At 46.7% G+C, this 20572-nt stretch overlaps 2 protein-coding genes across 6 annotated transcripts in view; both read left to right on the plus strand.

Annotated features, from left to right (window-relative positions):
- LOC105007436 (thyroid hormone receptor alpha) overlaps positions 1-19709 on the plus strand; it is a 126955-nt gene extending 107246 nt beyond the window's left edge. For 4 of the 5 annotated variants that reach the window (XM_010866376.5, XM_010866384.5, XM_020046442.3 and 1 more), the window contains 8 exons: positions 6715-6776; positions 7638-7676; positions 9955-10055; positions 12517-12664; positions 12781-12986; positions 15566-15712; positions 16909-17167; positions 17489-19709. In XM_010866376.5, the coding sequence (XP_010864678.1) occupies positions 6715-6776; positions 7638-7676; positions 9955-10055; positions 12517-12664; positions 12781-12986; positions 15566-15712; positions 16909-17167; positions 17489-17739 (1213 nt within the window). In that variant the 3' untranslated portion in view covers positions 17740-19709. Of the gene's footprint in view, positions 1-420; positions 992-6714; positions 6777-7637; positions 7677-9954; positions 10056-12516; positions 12665-12780; positions 12987-15565; positions 15713-16908; positions 17168-17488 lie in introns of those variants that run through there. The other variant, XM_010866389.5, reaches the window with a different exon arrangement.
- LOC117594481 (S-antigen protein-like) lies at positions 10047-12058 on the plus strand. The gene is made up of 2 exons (XM_034292057.1): positions 10047-10697; positions 10746-12058. The coding sequence occupies exon 2, from the start codon at positions 10752-10754 to the stop codon at positions 11049-11051; it is 300 nt and encodes a 99-aa protein (XP_034147948.1). The 5' UTR covers positions 10047-10697; positions 10746-10751; the 3' UTR covers positions 11052-12058.
- Positions 19710-20572: the final 863 nt, after the last annotated feature.

Below are 20572 nucleotides of genomic sequence, written 5' to 3' on the forward strand. Positions count from 1 at the left end.
CTCTGGTGCACGAAAAAAATTGAACTACTCCCAATAAAAATACAAATGCCCTAGAATATTTAATAGACATAAAATATTAGTCTGAGCTCTCATTACGGTGGCAATTGGACGCTATAACAGTTATTGTCTTGAATTGGACATCAAATGGAATGTTCTCTGTCTTGAACTCAACCCCTTTCCCTCGGTCCTGGCCTTACACTTTACTCCCGGCTTTGGCCTTGACTCAGACTAGATTGGTCTTGGAAATGCTGTAGGCTAGTGGCTGTGTTCACATCACACTGGAAAGAATAGGCTGAGTGGTAGTGGAGCTACCCATGAGCTGGTTAAGGTACAGGCCTCTATTAGAGGTGCACAACCTATTTACATTAGTAGCGTTGTTTTTCAGTTGTCAGATTCTTTAGTCACAGGATTTGCCTACCTGATAAAATCCCACCTGTGCTAGTTTTAATGTACTGTACCCTACCAAAGTGCAAATGTGGGTTGTTGGCAATTAGATACGTTACAAAGTCGCCCCCAATTTCAAATCATTGAGATTTTGGCTTTGTCACTGTGGTACCAAAATAAACCCACTGAACCTGCCTTGTGGCCAAGGCCTGACAGTTACCTGTTTGTCGCCATATCAATCCATCGTCAATCATCCCCAAAACCCTCAGGCTGGCCCACAACAAATCAGAGAGCAGGGGTGGGATCTACAGTAGAGTGAGAGCCACAGACATGAGAGAGAGGGAGAAAAGGAAAGGCAAAAGCACAGAGATTCAGAGGAAGAGATCAGCCAGAGAGAGGGAGTCTGCAGGGATTTATAAAGAGAGAAAGAAATTGAGAGAGTGAAAAACGAGAGTGGGTGTGTGCTAGTGAGCCTTCAGTCTTTTCAGAGCTAAACATAGCGAGGCAGGCAGCAGTATACATTAGATGTGTCTCCTATTTACTTGTGCTGTTTGAGGCCTTTAACTGCTCTCACCATGCATATTCTACACTCTCACTGTGTTATAAGGTAAGAGTTTTTGTATTGCGGTTATTGGTACCTAATTATTTTGTTTCCCTGTTAGTGTGGAATGTCTGTGGGGTTGTTTTTATAGTTTGGACACAGGAAATATGGTACCACTAGAAAAAGGTCATGTTGCTCGCAGTAGTTCTTGCACAGAAAACAATATTTAGTAAATTGTTATCTTGTGTTGCGGAAATCAGACTTATATTATGCTGCCTGGTTCACACAACTGGAACTTGCAAGATGTTATTTCATGAAAAAGAACATAGGAATTAGTCCTATAGTGCAGTGTTTTTCTGTAAACCGTCAAGCACATTAACTGCTAACACACTCCCAAACAGTGTGGCACAACTTAAAACCTGCTTGGCTGCCAGTTCCTTACATAATTGTGCCCAAATTAAATCAAGCGTTGTTAAAATAAGAGGCTCTTCAAAAAGCTTCCCTTTAGCACTGTGCTGCGCTGTACACACTCACAATGATTATTTTTTCTTCAGTTTCATCTGTAAGCCTACATTGCAACTGAAAAAACTGCAACTGTAGCTCCTTAAGTAAAATTCATACAATGCACTTGGCCCCTTAATGGGAAAGGCTTGTAGCCTTGGTTCATTTGAGTGAGAAATAATTTATGGTCTTCCATAGACAAGCGCAGTACAGTTTTGTTTTTTTTATCCTCTTCCCTCTCTCTCTCGCTTGCCTCAGCTGAAGATTTAAAGACGCTGTGAAGCTTGTTTTCTTTTATAGCTGGCACAACGGCAAGAGTTGACTTGGTACTGGTTGACAGGACTAAGGGTAGCTGATTCTGAGCGGCCTGCTAGGGTGATAAGCTCTGTAACCTTGATCTGCTTGGCTACTGAAGTGGATTGTGCATTAAAGACGGCGATGAGGCGGTTACGATGGGGAGGTTAGTGTGTGCAGGGGCTCTGAGTGTGTGTAGGTGATGTGAAGACCCTGGTGGGGGCACATATCAGAATGCTAAACGGTGCTGTTCCCTATAGTTCCATACCCTTTCAGGATCAAAATTTCACCAAGTTGATGTGAAAACATGAAACATGGTGAAAAGTCAAAACACAATGTTTATGGGTTAGGTTTAGGGTTTTGGTGTTAGTCGTGGGTACAGTTGTCATTCTCAGCCCGAACCCGGGCCGGGCTTGTGACCGTGATTTTTAAATAAATACTGCTATGAATAATAATCGCCTACAACTTGGTGCTCTGTCCGTTAGCTGCATGGAGGGCATGCGGTTATGGCAGCCATAATTCCCAGCAATGTACCTGTGGTGAGGTACTGTCATTCAGTCATAGAAATGATCACTTCACAAAGTTTCCATGGTCTTTTTCACTTCTCGCTTGCGGCAAGAAACCAAACAATCCCGGGACACTGGCCTCGACGGTTCTGGCAAAATGCAAAATGAAACAAATGGGAGTATTTCATAACTTTTTTTTACTGAGACACAAATGTTGGTATGCTTGCCATTCATCAGCGTGGGGCAATCTGGAAATAGGAAAGAGGTGCGTGAAGTCACTATAGACCCCACCCAGCTTATGACACCCACAGTGTGAGTGAAATGATCAGTGATTATGTTGCTCAGCGCTTTTTAAATACTCCAAGATACAATGCTATTTATTTTGTTGCTCGCGGACGGACGCTGCTTATAAAACACGTTGTCATGTGTGATGATCGGATAATTTTTTTTTTGCTTTTGTAAGATACGTTTAGTGTCGTAAAGAAGTACAGAGCACTTCAAAGTAGGCTAGTGGTTTATTTGGAGCTGGTGGACTTGGTCACGGCTTTGGTGCCGCCGCAGCACCAAAGCCTATAACTAAGAATAATGACATATAAGAATATCCAAATGACAAGAATAATGACAAATCCTTGTTATTATCATTATTAACATAGGTTATTATTATAATTCAAATGACAGGCTTACAATAATGAAATAAAATCGGGAGTATGAAACGTTTAAGTGGGCCTATCTGCAGGTCCTCCTCTGTTGCTGAAGGCTATTCATATTTTTCTGGCCACTTGGAAGTAAAAAACAACTGTAAATGACATGAAAATGAATCAACAGTCTGTACTAATGAAGTAAATTGAACAGGTTTGTTACAGGACAGGTCTCGAAGGAGCACACTGCAAAAATCTAAGTCTTATCAAGTGTATTTATTTTGTTTCCAGGTAAAAAATTTAACAGCCCTAAAAATAAGAGGATTTCCTTAACAAGCTACATTTGTATACTAACACTGGGTTTGAGCAAATATGCCTTGAAAATCTTGTTTGGCATATACATCTTGTTTTGAGTTATGTTTTAGGTGAAACAAGTGCTTTTGACACTGAAATATAATAAGATCACTATTAATAATAATTTCAGACTGGATACTGATCCTTATTTTAAGTCTGAATTGCATAGTGCATAGTTCAATGCATAGTTCAAAATAAATAAATAAATCATTAATAAAACAATATTCCAATTAAGCATCATATTTATAAATCCCTGCATATTTAACAGTTATTTAAATGTAATTTAGATTTCCTGGTTTCCTAGGTGTTCAAGACCAGTGTGTGCAAGTTGACAAATTGTCTACTTTGTCATTTTTCACACTGTAATATCATTATTTTTGTAATCATGCTTTTTTCTGTCCAGGTTCATTAAGTTAGAAACTTAGAAACTATGTATATTGAATACTGTACCAACAGAACGTACCAACAGAGCGTTAGCTTGAAATATCGCTAGTGTGTTTAACAATTTTGCCTTTTGTAACAGTGTCAGGGGCGGTCACGTGTGTTGAAAAGCAGAAGGCCGCAGGTTCACGCCCACTGTGCGCCCCACCATGGGAGTGGACCGACAGCGGAGGAAGCGTAACTGTTAAGCAGCACCACGTTGACAATGAGCTATACAATTGGTGCTTTTTGTATCAGCTTAAACATTTAGAAGGTTGTCATAAGGGCTAACGTGTGTTACGAAGCAATTGCGGAGCCTATTGGGACATCAAATAGAAATATATTTCCAGTCTATAATTTATGTATAAAGTAATAGTCTGCTATGATTAGCTTAATGTATAAAAATCTGGGGTGAGCAGTTACTACCCTGGGTAGTTGTGACTTGACCATCTTCAATCGAGGGTGGAAAGATAGCTAGCTAAAGTAACAAAGCATAAAAATTTAATATATATATATTATCTGCCACTCAGAAGAGAAAAGAAAATCAAGTAATTATAAACATATATACAATACATGCCCTTGCCCTGACAAACTACTTTAAATAAATTGAGCCAAAGCATGACAATCTTGACAGACATAAGATTAAAATGCCTGCAGCAGAAGTGTTGTGAAGAAGGGGGGGCTAAAGTGATGGTAATTACCTACTAATGAATCGGGTATGAATCATTGTGCATATTATGTTTGTCGATTGGTGTTACAGTAGGATATTTTTCTAGCTGTTTGGAAGAGTGAAAACAACCCTCAAGGATATTAAAATAAATCCACTAATCTGTTCATGCTAAATAAATATATAAATTGAACGGGTATATTACTGGACAGTTCACAAGGGCATAGCACAAATTAAAAGCAGTCAATTGACCGATACAATGTGCGTGAGTTCTAATAAATACCTAAATAATGATTAAAATAATATTCAAAATAAGCAACGTAATTATAAACCCCATCATATATAACAACTATTTAAATGTAGTTTTCATTGCTTTTAATTTCCTGGTTTCCCCTGTTGCTGTCTCATTGCATCCAAAAACAGCATTAATTGCTAACTTTGTTTTAATGCACACACTGTAACAAAATCATCAGTTTCTTTTTGTAGTCATGCTTTGTTTTGGACCAGGCTAATTGTGAAATCTGGGCCTCATCTGAGCTTGGGCCTCATCTGAGCTAGGAGTAAAGGTTAGGGTTCGGTTTAGGTATAAGTAAGTATCGAGGTTAAGGATAGGGTTAGGGGTTTTGGATTTATTTATTATTTTGTTCTGATAAGTAATAAAACATTCTGGGTTTTGTGTGTTCTTGTAGTGCATTTGTAGGTAGGAACAGAATGTATCTCAAGTATACTAAACTAACCAAAATACGTAGAAGTGAAAACCTTCTGTCAGGTCCTCACTTTCTAGAAAAGCAATTTCTGGCATAGGTATTACATTTAGGTTTAGGAGTAGAATTACAGTTCAGTTTTAGGATTAGGGGTTAGGGATAAGTATAGAGTTGGATGGGATTTTGGGAGTTTGAGGATTAGGTGTTAGAGAAAATAGTATTGTCTATTGTTGCTCTCCAAAAGGTCGTTACTACGAATGCACTACAAGGCTGTGAGTGTATGTGTGTGTGTGTGTGTGTGTGTCTGTGTGTTTGTGTGACACAGGCAGCATGGGAGAAGGCCACAGAGCGGGAGGTGGATTGTGATTTGACAGATAGATGGCTATCACCTCGGGGAGAGAGTACATCTGATGGCTTTTGATGAGGAGGCCAGAGCAGGAAGTAACATTTACCTTTGGCCGACGGCCAAGGACAGCGCACCCCTGGAACATTGTCACCTCATGGACGAGTTCTCTTGGTTTCTGTCATAGTGACACACCATGACATGTTTCCTAGGGAGAGAGGTTTCCACTGGTTTCTACCCGCCTGTATTGCTTTGTTGACTTTATGTGTGTATTTAGCTGTCAGATCTCACTTAAACACGGGAGAGGTTGCATAACTGACACATTCTAGCCCGGTGGACGCTTGTCCTGTAATAAAAGTCATTAATGAAGTCACTTTTCGGTACCCAGGGTTACAAATCAAATACAGAGTCATTGCTCTGTAAAAAAAAATTAATTAAAACATTTAGGAGTTGACTTTACAATTTCAAGACTTTAAAACACGATTAGGCTCACAGTTGCACCCCAGGGACGAGCCGCTGCTGCAACTCCATGGCTGTGTGCTCAGGGTGGAGGCACTTGGCATTTCAGCCCAATTAGGAAGTCAATGAAACGACCACTTATGTCCTTAGGGCTCCCTGGGTAATGACGAATCACTATTTACTGAGGTTTAGGGGGGGGGGGGGCAAAATAGTGTGCAAATTCACTGATGTTTTAGTCATTTCGATCAATTCCCCCAGCAGTACTGAAACTCGTTTTAGAGAGCGTCTTTTTTGAACCACAGGGAGTCGACCAGTGTTGAAGGCTGATAGGTCCTGCAGCATTTGTTATTGTGCTGACAATGACTCCACAGCTCCCAGCAGAGTGCACAGTCATCCGGGTTCTCCTGTCTCAGAGAGCCGGGCTGGGTTCAGATGTGCTACGACAGCTTGCTAGTGCAAGCTCGTTAGGTGTGTTTTTGTGTTTGTGTGTGAGTGTCGAAGACTTCTCGTTTTTGTGTGTGTGTTCTTGTTCTTTTCTTCTCCTCCCATAAAAATTGAAGTGGCAGGGCCATTTTCCCAACTCCAGGCACTTAGCTAGTGCACTGGGAGAGTCCGGTAGGAGAACTGGCAGGACAAAACATGCACACATCTTCTCCACTCCGCCTGTGTTTTGAATTCCTGTCTCTTCTGAGAGTTGCAAAAATGTGGAATTTCTAGAAAATCCAGCAAACTCTGGAGAAGTTACCAGAACCCAAGTCCTCATACACTCTGTAGATACACTAACATTTGACCTCATTCCATCTCTCTCCCTCTGTCTTCATCACTCCCTCTCTTCACCTCTCCCTCTGTCTTCATCACTCCCTCTCCTCACCTCTCCCTCTGTTCCCACCTCTCCTTCCGCAGGTGGATCGATGGCCCGAAAAGGAAAAGAAAGAACAGTTCTTGTTCGATGAAGAGCATGTCCGGTATGTACCCGCACAGTCGTTGGCAAACAACAAGCCTTAGAACAATGTGGGTTTGATACAAGCTCAGCGGTAGAATAGCTGAAACGTGACGTTACCAGCCTGTCGTCTGGCCTCTGGGCTGTGTGCTTGGGTTGGACACACAGAGGCCACAGCTCATAAATCACTAACACCTTATTTACATTCTGAGCCTGTGTTTATCACCTGGCAGTAGAGGAGGGGAGCCGGAGCACATCTCTCAGCTGTAAAGGAGAGGCTGCCACTGTGTTCTCTTTCTTCCTGCGGCAGAATGCTCACTCTGACTGACAGCTTAGAGTGAGTGAGTGAGTGAGTGAGAAAGAGAGAGAGAGAAAACAACAGTTTTGCGGAATCGGCAGGATGCTCCACGTCTCACGTCTGACAAGATGCCATGAAACAACTGTGTTTGTCGTCTCCTGAACGCAACTCAGGTGGACAGACCAGTGAGGAACCCCACAACACCCAGCATGCTCTCTGCCTGCTAGACCTGAGTGACTGTCCACGGTCCATCTCTGCTCAGAGACTATGTCGATACACGCTGAGCTGGGCTGTTAGGGGCAGTGGACAGTACTGTGCGTCCTGATGACCTGTAGTGGCAGTAATTTGCAGCCTCAAACTTTTTTGAGGAGCTCTTGTTCTTTGAAAGACCAAGAAGTGAATGGACTTAGATAAGTGATTTATTTTGTTTTTTTAGGATGTAATTTTCCCTGAAATGTATTTCAAATATTTCTCAAGATATGTCATATTTAGAACATGTGTAATGTTTTCATAGAAAGAGAGCATTGCTTCATCCATTCCATGTTAGTTTAAAATAGGGTTTAAATGTGACTTTTCTCTTCTAAACAGAAATGAAGGGATACGGACAGACTGGGTCAGAGAACACAGGTCAGTTACATCACGCATCCTTCCGGGTCAGAGCATTTCCAACTGGGATTTGAATAGATGGGGCAGAACTTCAGTTCGCTGCAGCTGAGCCCCGATTGTTTTAGGCCCCCAGAGAAATAGCAGCCTGAGAATGGGCATCCACCCCTATCCTGCCCCCCCGACCCTGCTGCCCCTCCCTCCTCACCAGTGCCCCCCCCCAACCACCCACCCACACCCACATGGGCCAGTTATACATATACACACATCTCTCTGTTGGGGCAGGCTTATGAACAAGTACAGTCATTTACACTGTCACGAAAACACACACGCTCTCAGCCAGTCCTTCACCACTCGGCAGACGGAGGCCGACAGCAGTTTTATGATTCCCCGTGTTGTTTTTTAGGGATCTGGCATTGGCTGTAGGACAGCGTATGTTTGTGTTGTATGCCATTTCTCCTCCTCTTCCTCCTCCCAGTCTTGCAGCTATATTTTATATTATAATGGAAGGCCGAAGGCTGTTTCCTGTCTCTATGTTCTGTATGGAAAAAATAGATATTGTCCTTTTTCCTTTGGTGGCCTAGGAAGAGGAGGACTTGAGGAGAACTGGGCTAAAGGAGGGAGGAGCAGGAAAGGGGAGGGAGAAAGGGGAGAGGAGGGAGGGAGGGAGGGAGGAGGAAGGGGAAAGAGAAGTGTTGGGAAGAGAATAAATGGAGAGAGAGGAGGGTTGGAGGAGGAACATTATGGAGAGAGAGGAGGGTTGGAGGGGGAACATTATGGAGAGAGAGGAGGGTTGGAGGAGGAACATTATGGAGAGAGAGGAGGGTTGGAGGAGGAACATTATGGAGAGAGAGGAGGGTTGGAGGGGGAACATTATGGAGAGAGAGGAGGGTTGGAGGAGGAACATTATGGAGAGAGAGGAGGGTTGGAGGGGGAACATTATGGAGAGAGAGGAGGGTTGGAGGAGGAACATTATGGAGAGAGAGGAGGGTTGGAGGGGGAACATTATGGAGAGAGAGGAGGGTTGGAGGAGGAACATTATGGAGAGAGAGGAGGGTTGGAGGGGGAACATTATGGAGAGAGAGGAGGGTTGGAGGAGGAACATTATGGAGAGAGAGGAGGGTTGGAGGAGGAACATTATGGAGAGAGAGGAGGGTTGGAGGAGGAACATTATGGAGAGAGAGGAGGGTTGGAGGAGGAACATTATGGAGAGAGAGGAGGGTTGGAGGGGGAACATTATGGAGAGAGAGGAGGGTTGGAGGAGGAACATTATGGAGAGAGAGGAGGGTTGGAGGGGGAACATTATGGAGAGAGAGGAGGGTTGGAGGAGGAACATTATGGAGAGAGAGGAGGGTTGGAGGAGGAACATTATGGAGAGAGAGGAGGGTTGGAGGAGGAACATTATGGAGAGAGAGACAAGAAGGATATGAGATAAAGGAAGGCGATGGAAGAGAGGAGAGATTAAGAAAGGAGTTGATGGAGGCTAGTTGAGGGGGCTCTGCAGTGAAATGTGTTTTTCTTCTACTGAGGAGCAAGGCAGACCTGATTCCTTTGGAGTGGCTCTTACACTGAAGAATCCTTCATGGAGTCTCTCTCTACCATCGTATCATTACTTAAACAAGGCAATTTATTTGAAGTCTTAATCCTCGGTCAAAAACCAGGGGAAGAAATACTGAACATTATAGAATAACCTCTTCTCTCCCAACAGAGCGCATACACGCATGCACAAAAGCAGGAGCTGGTTGGTCTTGTCCTTTTGTTAGTGTTTGAATTCTCCTGACTATCATGTGATGGGGTCCTTGGGCCAGGATCTTGGGCTACATTTTTGTGTGACTGTCTTCTATTGAAGATTTGTACGGGGTTTGGGGCTAATTCCATTTCCTTAAACTATAAACCATTTTGCAGATGCTTTTATCCAAAGCGACTTACTGTCATGTGTGCATATTTTGTCAAACCCACAGCCCTGGCGTTGCTAAGACGACGCTCTACCAACTGGGCCGTAGAGGAACGCTGCCAGTCAATTCAGGAAGAATAAACCCCGTTCTAAATGTTCCCTTCAAAGAATGTGAATTTCCATGTACTTCCTGAATTGTCTGGGACCTAAATGATAGAACCCTGCTAGCCCACACACTGTGGGGAAAGTCGGCCACACAGATGTTGAAACCTCTGAAAGCTGAGGTCAGACCATTAACCTTCTTCACAGCGCCAGTACTGCGTGGCAACGTAGGGCCCCAGAGACAGTCCCCCTACTCGCGCCTCTGCTCACCCCCCCCCCCACCCCACGTCTCTCTGTGTCTTGCAGGTTACATCCCTAGCTACCTGGAGAAGGACGAGCCGTGTGTGGTGTGCGGAGACAAGGCCACCGGCTACCACTACCGCTGTATCACCTGTGAGGGCTGCAAGGTGAGAGACCCACAGCACCACAGCCTCTCCGCCTGCGTAGGGCCGATTCTGGCAGGAGGATGCCCGCACACTGGGTTGGGCGAAGGGCGAGGTCGGGGTGGGCAAGACAGGACTGCCGTCACTCCCTCTTTACCTTGCACAGTCGACCCCCGTCGAAGACCTTCCCAACACGCGGCTGCAGATGGACAAAAAGGCAGACGGGGGAAGACCAACGTGCAGGCACCGAGCGAGACAGCAGCCTCAATATTTACAGTGTGTTGTCTCCATGCCAGCTTTGTCATCTGTCTTCCCCATTCCAAAAGCCCGACACACATCCTCCTTGGCTTTCCCACTTGACATTTTCCCTCTCACGCAGTGTGTGCTGTATAAAAACAGTTCACTGTGTTTGTTTTGCGTTTCAACTGTAACAATGTCATAAATTTTTTGGGGGGGTAAATTGCAAATGTGCCCAGTCTGGTCACATCCTCAGTAGCCCAACGCTCAGAGGTACGTCGTGATATGATGGTTGTTCTGAAATGTAGATTTGCATAAAGATTTTTCCATTTATTGCATGATTCATTTTTTCTACCCAAAAATATAACACATTTGTAACTTTATAGAATCCAGCTGCACAAACATGTAGTCGAGGACAGGGAAGACCAGGTGGGCATGGACAGGGAAGACCAGGTGGACATGGACAGGGAAGACCAGGTGGGCATGGACAGGGAAGACCAGGTGGGCATGGACAGGGAAGACCAGGTGGGCATGGACAGGGAAGACCAGGTGGGCATGGACAGGGAAGACCAGGTGGGCATGGACAGGGAAGATCAGGTGGGCATGGACAGGGAAGACCAGGTGGGCATGGACAGGGAAGACCAGGCGGGCTTGGACAGGGAAGACCAGGCGGGCTTGGACAGGGAAGACCAGGTGGGCATGGACAGGGAAGACCAGGTGGGCATGGACAGGGAAGACCAGGTGGGCATGGACAGGGAAGACCAGGTGGGCATGGACAGGTAAGACCAGGCGGGCATGGACAGGGAAGACCAGGCGGGCATGGACAGGGAAGACCAGGCGGGCATGGACAAGGAAGACCAGGTGGGCATGGACAAGGAAAACCAGGTGGGCATGGACAAGGAAGACCAGGTGGGCATGGACAAGGAAGGGCAGGTGAGATGTGAGCAGTGACAGCAAGACTCATCAGTAGGACACACCCAGTAGGACTCTGGACAGGGACAGGTAGAAGTGATCAGGCCTGGTAGTCCTGAGGAGTGGTCCAGAGGCTCAGGTCCTCCTAAGGTTCAACAGGACACCAGATAAGTTAGGCAGAGCACTCTTTGGATCCAAAAAGATACCTCAGCATATAATTAAGACTGTCCCTTGTCCCCCGTCACATAAACGAATGGAACGTAACAATCTGGACTTAAGACAGGATAGACTGGCCCTAGTCCTGTGGCACAACGATATAGCAGCGTAAACCTAGGGGCTGAGACAGAGGGGGTCCGGAACACGCTGTGACCTCATCTTTGCTCCAGAGAGAACAGCAGATTTATTTCTTGAAGGCTCTGGGATTCCATCTATTAACCTTATTGGTGGCTAGGGTATCCCATCAAGCTGAGAGAACATATGGTCTGTTGACCTATATGAAACTGTAATAACATGTCCGCTTTTAGACTAGATGTGAGTAAATCCTCATGAAATTGTTTGACGGAAATGTTGTTAGTGTCTGCCTTGTGCAAACCGTCCCTGACGAATCCTCTCTTCTCCACACACAGGCAGGCACATGTCCACACGCACACGCACACACACAAACACCCTCAGGCGATAAACTAGCTCAAACAAATAACAAGATTGTATTTTTAGATGCGTTTATCAAGCTGAGAAAACACAAGTTGGGAATTCAATGACACTTTCCTCGTCACTCTTTCTCCTTAAGTGTGACAGGTGGCTCTGAACTGTTTTGAGCTGAGATCTCTCCCTCTCTTTCTGTCTCTCCCTCTCTTTCCGTCTCTCCCTCTCTTTCTGTCTCTCCCTCTCTTTCTGTCTCTCCCTCTCTCTCGGTCTCTCCCTCTCATTCCGTCTCTCCCTCTCTTTCTGTCTCTCCCTCTCTTTCCGCCTCTCCCTCTCTTTCCGCCTCTCCCTCTCTTTCCACCTCTCCCTCTCTTTCCGTCTCTCCCTCTCTTTCCGTCTCTCCCTCTCTTTCCGTCTCTCCCTCTCTTTCCGTCTCTCCCTCTCTTTCCGTCTCTCCCTCTCTTTCCGTCTCTCCCTCTCTTTCCGTCTCTCCCTCTCTTTCTGTCTCACCCTCTCTTTCTGTCTCACCCTCTCTTTCCGTCTCACCCTCTGTCTCTAACGCTCACTGACTCTAATACATTTCTCAACCTTTCTCTCTCTACTACCCTATCTCTCATACTGCACTCCCATTCCTCTTTCCCTGTCTGACTACTCATTTGTTCTTCACCCTTTATCCTCATCCTTGCTCTCCCAGGGTTTCTTCCGGCGGACGATTCAGAAGAACCTTCATCCCGCCTACTCCTGCAAATATGACGGCTGCTGCATCATCGACAAGATCACCCGCAATCAGTGCCAGCTATGCCGCTTCAAGAAGTGCATCGCAGTGGGCATGGCAATGGACTGTGGGTGACACACACACACACACACATAGTTCATACATTCGCGGTTACACATGTTCTCCCGTTTAACGAGTGTCTCCGCGGTAAACATCTTCCTCGTTCTGCCTTCATCCGACCAGTGGTCCTGGATGACTCTAAGCGAGTGGCCAAGCGGCGTCTGATCGAGGAGAACCGGGAGAAGAGGAAGAAGGAGGAGATGGTGAAGACCCTGCAGAACCGACCAGAGCCCACCAGCTCGGAGTGGGAGCTCATCCGCATGCTGACCGAGGCCCACCGTCACACCAACGCACAGGGCTCCCACTGGAAACAGAAACGCAAGTTCCTGGTGAGGACCCCCCCCCCACCTCAACTAGACCCACCAGCCTCACAAAGGGTTATAATTATAATAGTAACTCCCAGGAGCTCTGGGCACCAGAAAGCTCAACGCACAAAGCCTCGTAAGGCCTTGGGTTGACCGCCTGGATGAATAGCTGGTTCCCCAAGTGTTTCTTTGGTGCTCTGTTTTGTTGTCCGGCAGTTATAGGTTCCGTAATGATATATTGGTCTCCCAGATGTAATAATTAAATTTGCATTTCTGCTGAGTGTCGCCTGTCTTCACAACGGGCTGTCAGCCTTTAGTTCCAGCTACACAGGATGTTTCCTACAAGGATCAGGGATCAGCTGTACATTTCACACATTCCCAGCAGGGTTGACTCTAATCCCTATGAAGTAGCGAGGGGTTTTGTCAGAACTGTGTCCGGCAACACGGGGCGTCCACCTGGGGGGACGAGGTTAGGAATGGGCGTGATCCCGGTCGGGGTCCCGGAGGCTCACGGTGAATGTCAGGTTTATTGGTAGGAGTTGCTAGGCAACTGTGTTCATGAAGTGGCGTGGCCTGAGTTGGAGAATAACGGGATGGATGTGTGGTGTGAACACACAGATTTGTCTTCACACTTCACATACCCTACATTTATGCTGTCTTCCGTTCTTTTCTGCACACGCACACGCTAAAAAAAAATCAACCACCAGTGCATTCACACAAACAATGCATACCTACACACACACACACAGACACCAGTGTAAGGCCCCAGAAGCTCTAAATAGAGAACCAGTCTTGCCACAGAATGTTCACCCACAAAGCCAGAGGCAATTGGCTTATTTAAACAGCCCTAACCGTTACAACGTGTGCCAAAGCACTGACTACCCATAACAAAACATTGGATTTGAGAAAGCTGTAACTCATACCAGCAAGTATAGAAAACGAGAACACCTTTGACCCGTGCCAGAAGAAACCCATGTGTCAATGTCAGCCCGAACCTTTGAAACATATACAGTACCAGGGTGTGTCCAAACGTTTGACTGGTGCTCTAGAACCCCTAGATTGCATTGTTAAGCCCTGACCAGGAACCTCATTGACACTGGACAAGTGTTTGACATGACTACAGCCAGGATTATATTGTAGAGCTACTTGAAGTCCTAATAGCTCAATGCGGGCCTATTGGGGAAGTGAGAAAACGTATCGAAAAAGCATATGCTTCCGTGTGTTTGTGCATGTTTATAAGTGTTTGTACTTGAACGATTTACTGCAGAAGGTTGAAGAGCCAGGAATAGGACACCGCAACAATGACACCATGACATACGTGTCCTGTCAGGGTGTGTGTGTTTACACTCCTAAAAAGCCCCTACATTAGACCAGCACACCTGTGGCTGTGTGTACCGCCAAGGATTTAATAGGATTGGAACGCCAGACGTTAGAGAACATTAAAACAAGAAGACACTCTGAGAGATGTACCCTGATGCCTTATGATTGACCTAAGAGATCACAGTGGAACCCTGCGGAACCTAAGAACCTACGGACTCCATTTAGATCATCCAAATACGTAACAGGAACTAACTCGTACTGCATAATCTAACGTCAAAATGTAAACTCCTCAATGTCCGTTTCTGAGATTTTTCTGTTTTGTTGGTAAATAAGGTAACACATTAACAGGGGATGGTACAAGCCGTAGACAACCTTCTCTGCCCAGCCACTTGGAGTCAAAAATCATTATCGTCCACTCTACCTCCCTCCCCTCAGCTCTGTGTCCTCAAGAGGATCCATTCTATTCCAACTAACCTGTTTCATTGAAGGTCACTATGGAGGGAGAAGCCCTCTGCACATTGGTGAATGGAACTGGTCAACATGAGTGATGAGGTTGTTTCAGGGCATTCGTGGATTTATTACTTGTCCTTTCTGACCATGCCCGCTGAAACAGCGCTGTAGTCAGCCAACCTAGTTTCAGCCTCCCTTTGCTAATAAGAGTGTTTAAACAGAGAGTAAAGGCTTGACCTTTTACCTATTTTAACAAGGAGCTTAGACATGGTTAGCATTAATATTTTCCATTTCTAACTGCTGAATGACACTGTGAATCGATGAACCATAGACAGACAGGTTTGGGCTGTAGAATGCTGCCAGGCTTGTTTTCAGATTAAATTAGGTTGTTTTTTTTTGTGTCTTTCCAGTGATAGATGTTTCTCAACTGTCAAACAAACACAGCTATGCTATTTCAAAATGTTGGCAATTTGCTGGACTAAGACACAATCCATAAACTGTGTGCCATTCATTGTATATAAAATGTCAACTGAAATTGTCTGGTCCGCGTTTAAGAGTCGGAGCACATCTAGAGTGTTTCATATAGAGCTCTGTGGACTCCCATCAATCAGCCGCCTATTCTGAATACATGGCTTCATCTGGCCTTCAACCTTTGCCTTCAACCATTCTTAAATTATAACCAGTGCCATTATGATGCCTGCCGTGACTTATAAATCTCCTATTCTGTTGTTGATGGAATGCGGTGCTAGCAGACGCTGAATTAATGAACGGGACGACAAAGGGCTTTGACTGAAGTTCTCTTGACGCGAGTTCATCTGCTGATCTGTCCCCAGCCGGAGGATATAGGTCAGTCCCCAGTCACCACGATGTCGGACGGAGACAAGGTGGACCTGGAGGCCTTCAGTGAGTTCACCAAGATCATCACCCCGGCCATCACGCGCGTCGTGGACTTTGCCAAGAAACTGCCCATGTTCTCAGAGGTAAGGCTTTGTGTGTGTGTGTGTGTGTCTTTGTATCAGTTCTAAAGACTGCCTGTGTCTCTGTGCATTTGAATGAAAACCTTTGGACGTGGGTTTTTCGGTCACTAATTAGTCCACACAGCGTTCGGCATGACTTAATTAGGCCGAGGTGATGTTGTTTCTACCCTGTCGTTGTTGCCAGTGACACTGATTAGCACAGTGATCATTCAGAAGAGACTCTGACGACGACGACGACGAGTGTGTGACCTAGACAACGTTCCGCGGATATTGTCACAGTCAACAAACTACATTTAAGTTGTTTTGTTATTTGAGTAAGTTAGCAGACCTATCCATTGCGACTTACTATAGCGATTGCGTACATTTTGGGAGGGACAGTGCGTTGACGTATGTTAAGATACAATATGTAAATACAGCATGACTGCAGCACGACAAGCAGAGAGCCTACAGCGCAGCGGTTGGGAAGTGTGTAGGCTTGTACTCTGAAAGTCCAATAGGAGGATGGAAAGGTGTCTTTAAGTGCACCTTTTCTGAATCCGGGAACCACATTTTCTCTCGCTCTCCCTCCCCCCACCTTTCTCTCTCTCTGGACTGAGCCCTCCAGTGACACGACCGGGCTTGTTCCAGAACCTTCCCATGCCGTGACGCCGAGCTGATCAATGCACACACCTTTTTGGACCAGCGGCTTTTGAGAAGCCTGGAACGAATGTCTATAAATGGATGTTTAAACGTCTCAAATGAATGTTGTTTTTCCAAACCTGCCTCTCCATTACTGTCACGGTGCAGGAGGCAGGACCCAGGCGCAGAGTGGCACCACGACATTAATGTAGGCAAACGAAAACAAAATGTAGCCGCAACCGAAATTTAGGGGATCCTATTTGAGGCATTGAGGCAACGATGTACAGCTGCCTCTAATTGGGGAAAACAACTGTGCAGAGGCCCCTCCTCTGCCAGGTCCCGATTATGGCCCCCAGGCCAGTGTAGAGATTGCTCGGGGCATAGCCAGGACCTGACAACTTATAGTTTTTCTAGCAATTGTATTGTAGTATGTTTCACATGGATTGTATTGCATTAGAATGACTGCACTATTTCAGTATCTCAATATTCAAAGAGAATTGGCAAACGGCTCAGTCGATCTCAGCGAGCAAACGATCAACTCCTCTCTTACTCTCCAATCGCCTCCCCTATCCCTCACCCAGCTGCCTTGTGAGGACCAGATTATTCTACTGAAAGGCTGCTGTATGGAGATCATGTCGCTGCGAGCCGCGGTGCGCTACGATGCCGAGAGCGAGACACTCACCCTGAGCGGGGAGATGGCGGTGAAGCGGGAGCAGCTGAAGAACGGCGGCCTGGGCGTGGTGTCGGACGCCATATTTGACCTGGGAAAGAGCCTGGCTCAGTTCAACCTGGACGACACAGAGGTGGCCCTGCTGCAGGCCGTGCTGCTCATGAGCTCAGGTGAGAACGGGGCCAGAGGTCAGTGGCCAGAGGTCAACTGAGGTCATTCAGGTCAGAGAATTCAGGCCGAGTTCCAAATTCACTCCCTTGCCACCCCAACCTAGTAAATAATGGTAAAAAAAAAATGTGTGTGAATAAGCTGCCATATTAATTGGTTTTGAGTAGGAAGACGTACGGAAATGCATATACTAAATAAATAAAATATATAGACATGGCATACATTTTTTCCACCATCTTTATTTTCCCTGTCTCACTCCTCCCTGTCTCACTCCTCCCTGTCGCCTCCTCCCTGTCGCCTCCTCCCTCTCCACTCGGACACAGACCGCTCGGGCCTGACATGCATTGACAAGATCGAGAAGTGTCAGGAGACGTACCTGTTGGCGTTTGAACACTACATCAACCACCGCAAGCACAACATTCCCCACTTCTGGCCCAAGCTGCTGATGAAGGTGACCGACCTGAGGATGATCGGCGCCTGCCACGCCAGCCGCTTCCTCCACATGAAGGTGGAGTGTCCCACCGAACTGTTCCCTCCTCTCTTCCTGGAGGTCTTCGAGGACCAGGAGGTGTGAGCAGAGGCCTGCTACGTCTCACAAACGTGACAGTCCGTTATTCTAGAACAGAAAAGGGGGTTTTGGCGAGACTCAGCGTTCGTTCCGTATTTACGTGGTAAATAACAGCAGCAACACACCAGCAGGAGAAGTCAAACCAACATGGATTTTAGTTTGTTAAAGAGGTTAACCAACCCCCTCTTCATACACGTTTTGGGGAATCAGTTTGGCGGCCCTCCCTGTCTGCGCACCATGTCTTATCCAGTGGGATTTTAAGACAAATGCACATGTATACACACACACACACACACACACAGGTTCCCATCCAAGGGGGTGTTGTCTCCACATCCGTGCACCTGTTTGAAATTACAACAACCATGTTTTAAACTGGTCAGCTAATTTCAGTGTTAGTCTCTGAATTAATGTAAGACAATAATTCAAGAGACATAGTCACACACACACACACACACACACACAGAGGTATTGTCTGACATCTACCTTTAACCTGCCAGTACCTACCATAACCACCTAACTCAACTGAGCCATTCTCAGATTGTAGTGTGAGAAAGTCGGGTGCTATATTTATAAGGCAACTCCATTTGTCTGGAGTGTTTAAATGTTTATGGCCCAGTATCTACCTTCAGTTCTGTCATTAGGCCAGCTCCTGTGTCTGACACACACACACACACACACATAAATGAACACACAGTGTGCAGACCGAACTGGTCATTGCCTGAGCTCCAGTTCCCAGCAGTACACCCTGTCAAGAATGACAATTGAGTGTCACTCCAGTTTAAGGAAGAGAAGGAGTAGGGGGGAGAAGGGGGAGACACAGGGAGGGGTTTATTGGCTGGCAAGTAAACTCGGGAGATAGAAGAGAACCCACGTAGATTCCCAAGCCCTATCTGATACCCACGCCTGCATAGCAGTAAACAAGGCGTGATAACGCACGCACGCACGCACCCACACACACACACACACAGCACTCACTTAAGAAACTAAAATGCCTTATTTATTGTACGCCCTGAGCGGCAGGACCAGTTGGCCTGGGTCTGCACCTGTGTGTTCGGCTCATCGGTGGTCACTGTTGGGGACGGCTTACGGGAGAGCAAGGCCAGTGACGTCTGCTGTTTACCTCAAAGTGGGCACATCCTCCGGGCCGGGCGCCGCCGTGGCACCTGTGCCGACAGGCTCTACCTCACCTCTGGACACCGCTGCCCCTGCGCCCCCTCCTCCACCACACACACACACACACACACACACACACACTTGTTTTCACACTACACTACTCAGCGAACAGACAAAGGTGCATGTCAGTGGGGGTAAGACAAATCACACAGATCTCCCAGGGGGGCAGGTTCACAGCGTCACCCGGTCACCACACGTAACACCACTGAAGACAGTGGGGGGGGGGGGCATGCCAATCCCTGGGTTTACCTTTCAGCCGACCTCTCTCGTCTGTTTCCGGGGCACATGGTTACCGCTATGTTCCGAGTATGTCCCGTCCCGTCTCCCCCCCCCACACCTCGGCCCCCGTGAAGGAACACGTTAAACATAGCTACCGGGTCGGGATGGCCGGTACTGCCTCAACCTCAAATTGGACCGTAACCAGACCTTAAAGCCCTCTGGTGATGCAGCCGGAGCCTGGACTCCTCCTACACTGATCTCACACCGCCCCGGGCCCCTCCAGAGCCAGGCTCAAAGCATCGACAGCAACAACACGATCCTAGGACCGGACCCCAGCTCCCCAGCACTCTGGGAGTCTTTGCCATCTCTGTCGAACAGAGTCCCTGACCGACTCTGTCACATTGTCAGTATTAAACCAGTCGACCTCCACCGAAGCCTCGTCCACTCTGAACCCGGAGACGGCCCTCGGTGAGGCAGGGGCTTTCCAGGGAGGGACAAGTCTCACGCACCCTCCTCTCAGCCTCAGCCCTGCGCCAGATCACACAAACCTGACTCAGAGTCGACCCAGACCACCCCCCCCCCGCCCCCCGGTACCCCCCCCCCCCCCCCCGCCCATGTAGGGGGCATATCCACACCGGACAGATTCAAGGCTGGTCACAGACGCCTCCTAAGGCCGGCATTACATAATGAATGTGATAACGGGCACGGAGCAGCGGGAGCCGGTGAGTGCAGGACCTTGTGTCCAACGCCTGCCATGGAAACGGCCCGTAACCGCCCCGGTAGTACCTCCTCATTTTCCTCATTTACTCCACTATTGCAACGTATGCAGTGACCGTTCCCTCACGTAACCCCTTCAGCTCTATAGGAACAGCTGGCAACTGTCCCCAGGAGATGATCAGCAAAGAGGACCATTTTCAGTGAAAACAGAACCATTTTCAGTGGATGCGGGTATGAAATTATTCTTTGATTAAGAACCAGTGACAACAAGATCTCTCAGTCGTGACGTTTTTGTTGTTCTTGAGAGCTATTTGGGTGTGTGGTTGAGTGCGTGACAGTTGGGTCGAAATGCTGCTTTACTTTCTGAGTCGAATTTTCTTTTACAAAAAAAAAATTGATGATGAAATTATTATGAACCCAGAAAAGCAAAATGAGAAATGGATGACTTAAAAAATGACTCATGAACAAAACGTTAAGCGCTTGGAGAATAAGCTGTTGTTTTCTCCATTTTATCTCAATGTTTTATTATTTTTTACGTTTGTTTGTTTTTGACGCTTAAACTGCTCTGTGTAAAAGAGAAAAAAGGACAGCCGTAGTCACTTTTTGACCATGCGTGCAGATGTATTTTCCACATCACCTGTAGTTTCTGTTGATAAGCCAACTGCTCCGTTGTCCGTGTGTCTGTCCCATAGTCCGTTGCTTTTTTTCATGAGGAATTTACAAAAAACTA

Source organism: Esox lucius, chromosome 5 (assembly GCF_011004845.1).
Source record: "Esox lucius isolate fEsoLuc1 chromosome 5, fEsoLuc1.pri, whole genome shotgun sequence".
In the NCBI taxonomy this organism is placed as follows: domain Eukaryota; kingdom Metazoa; phylum Chordata; class Actinopteri; order Esociformes; family Esocidae; genus Esox; species Esox lucius.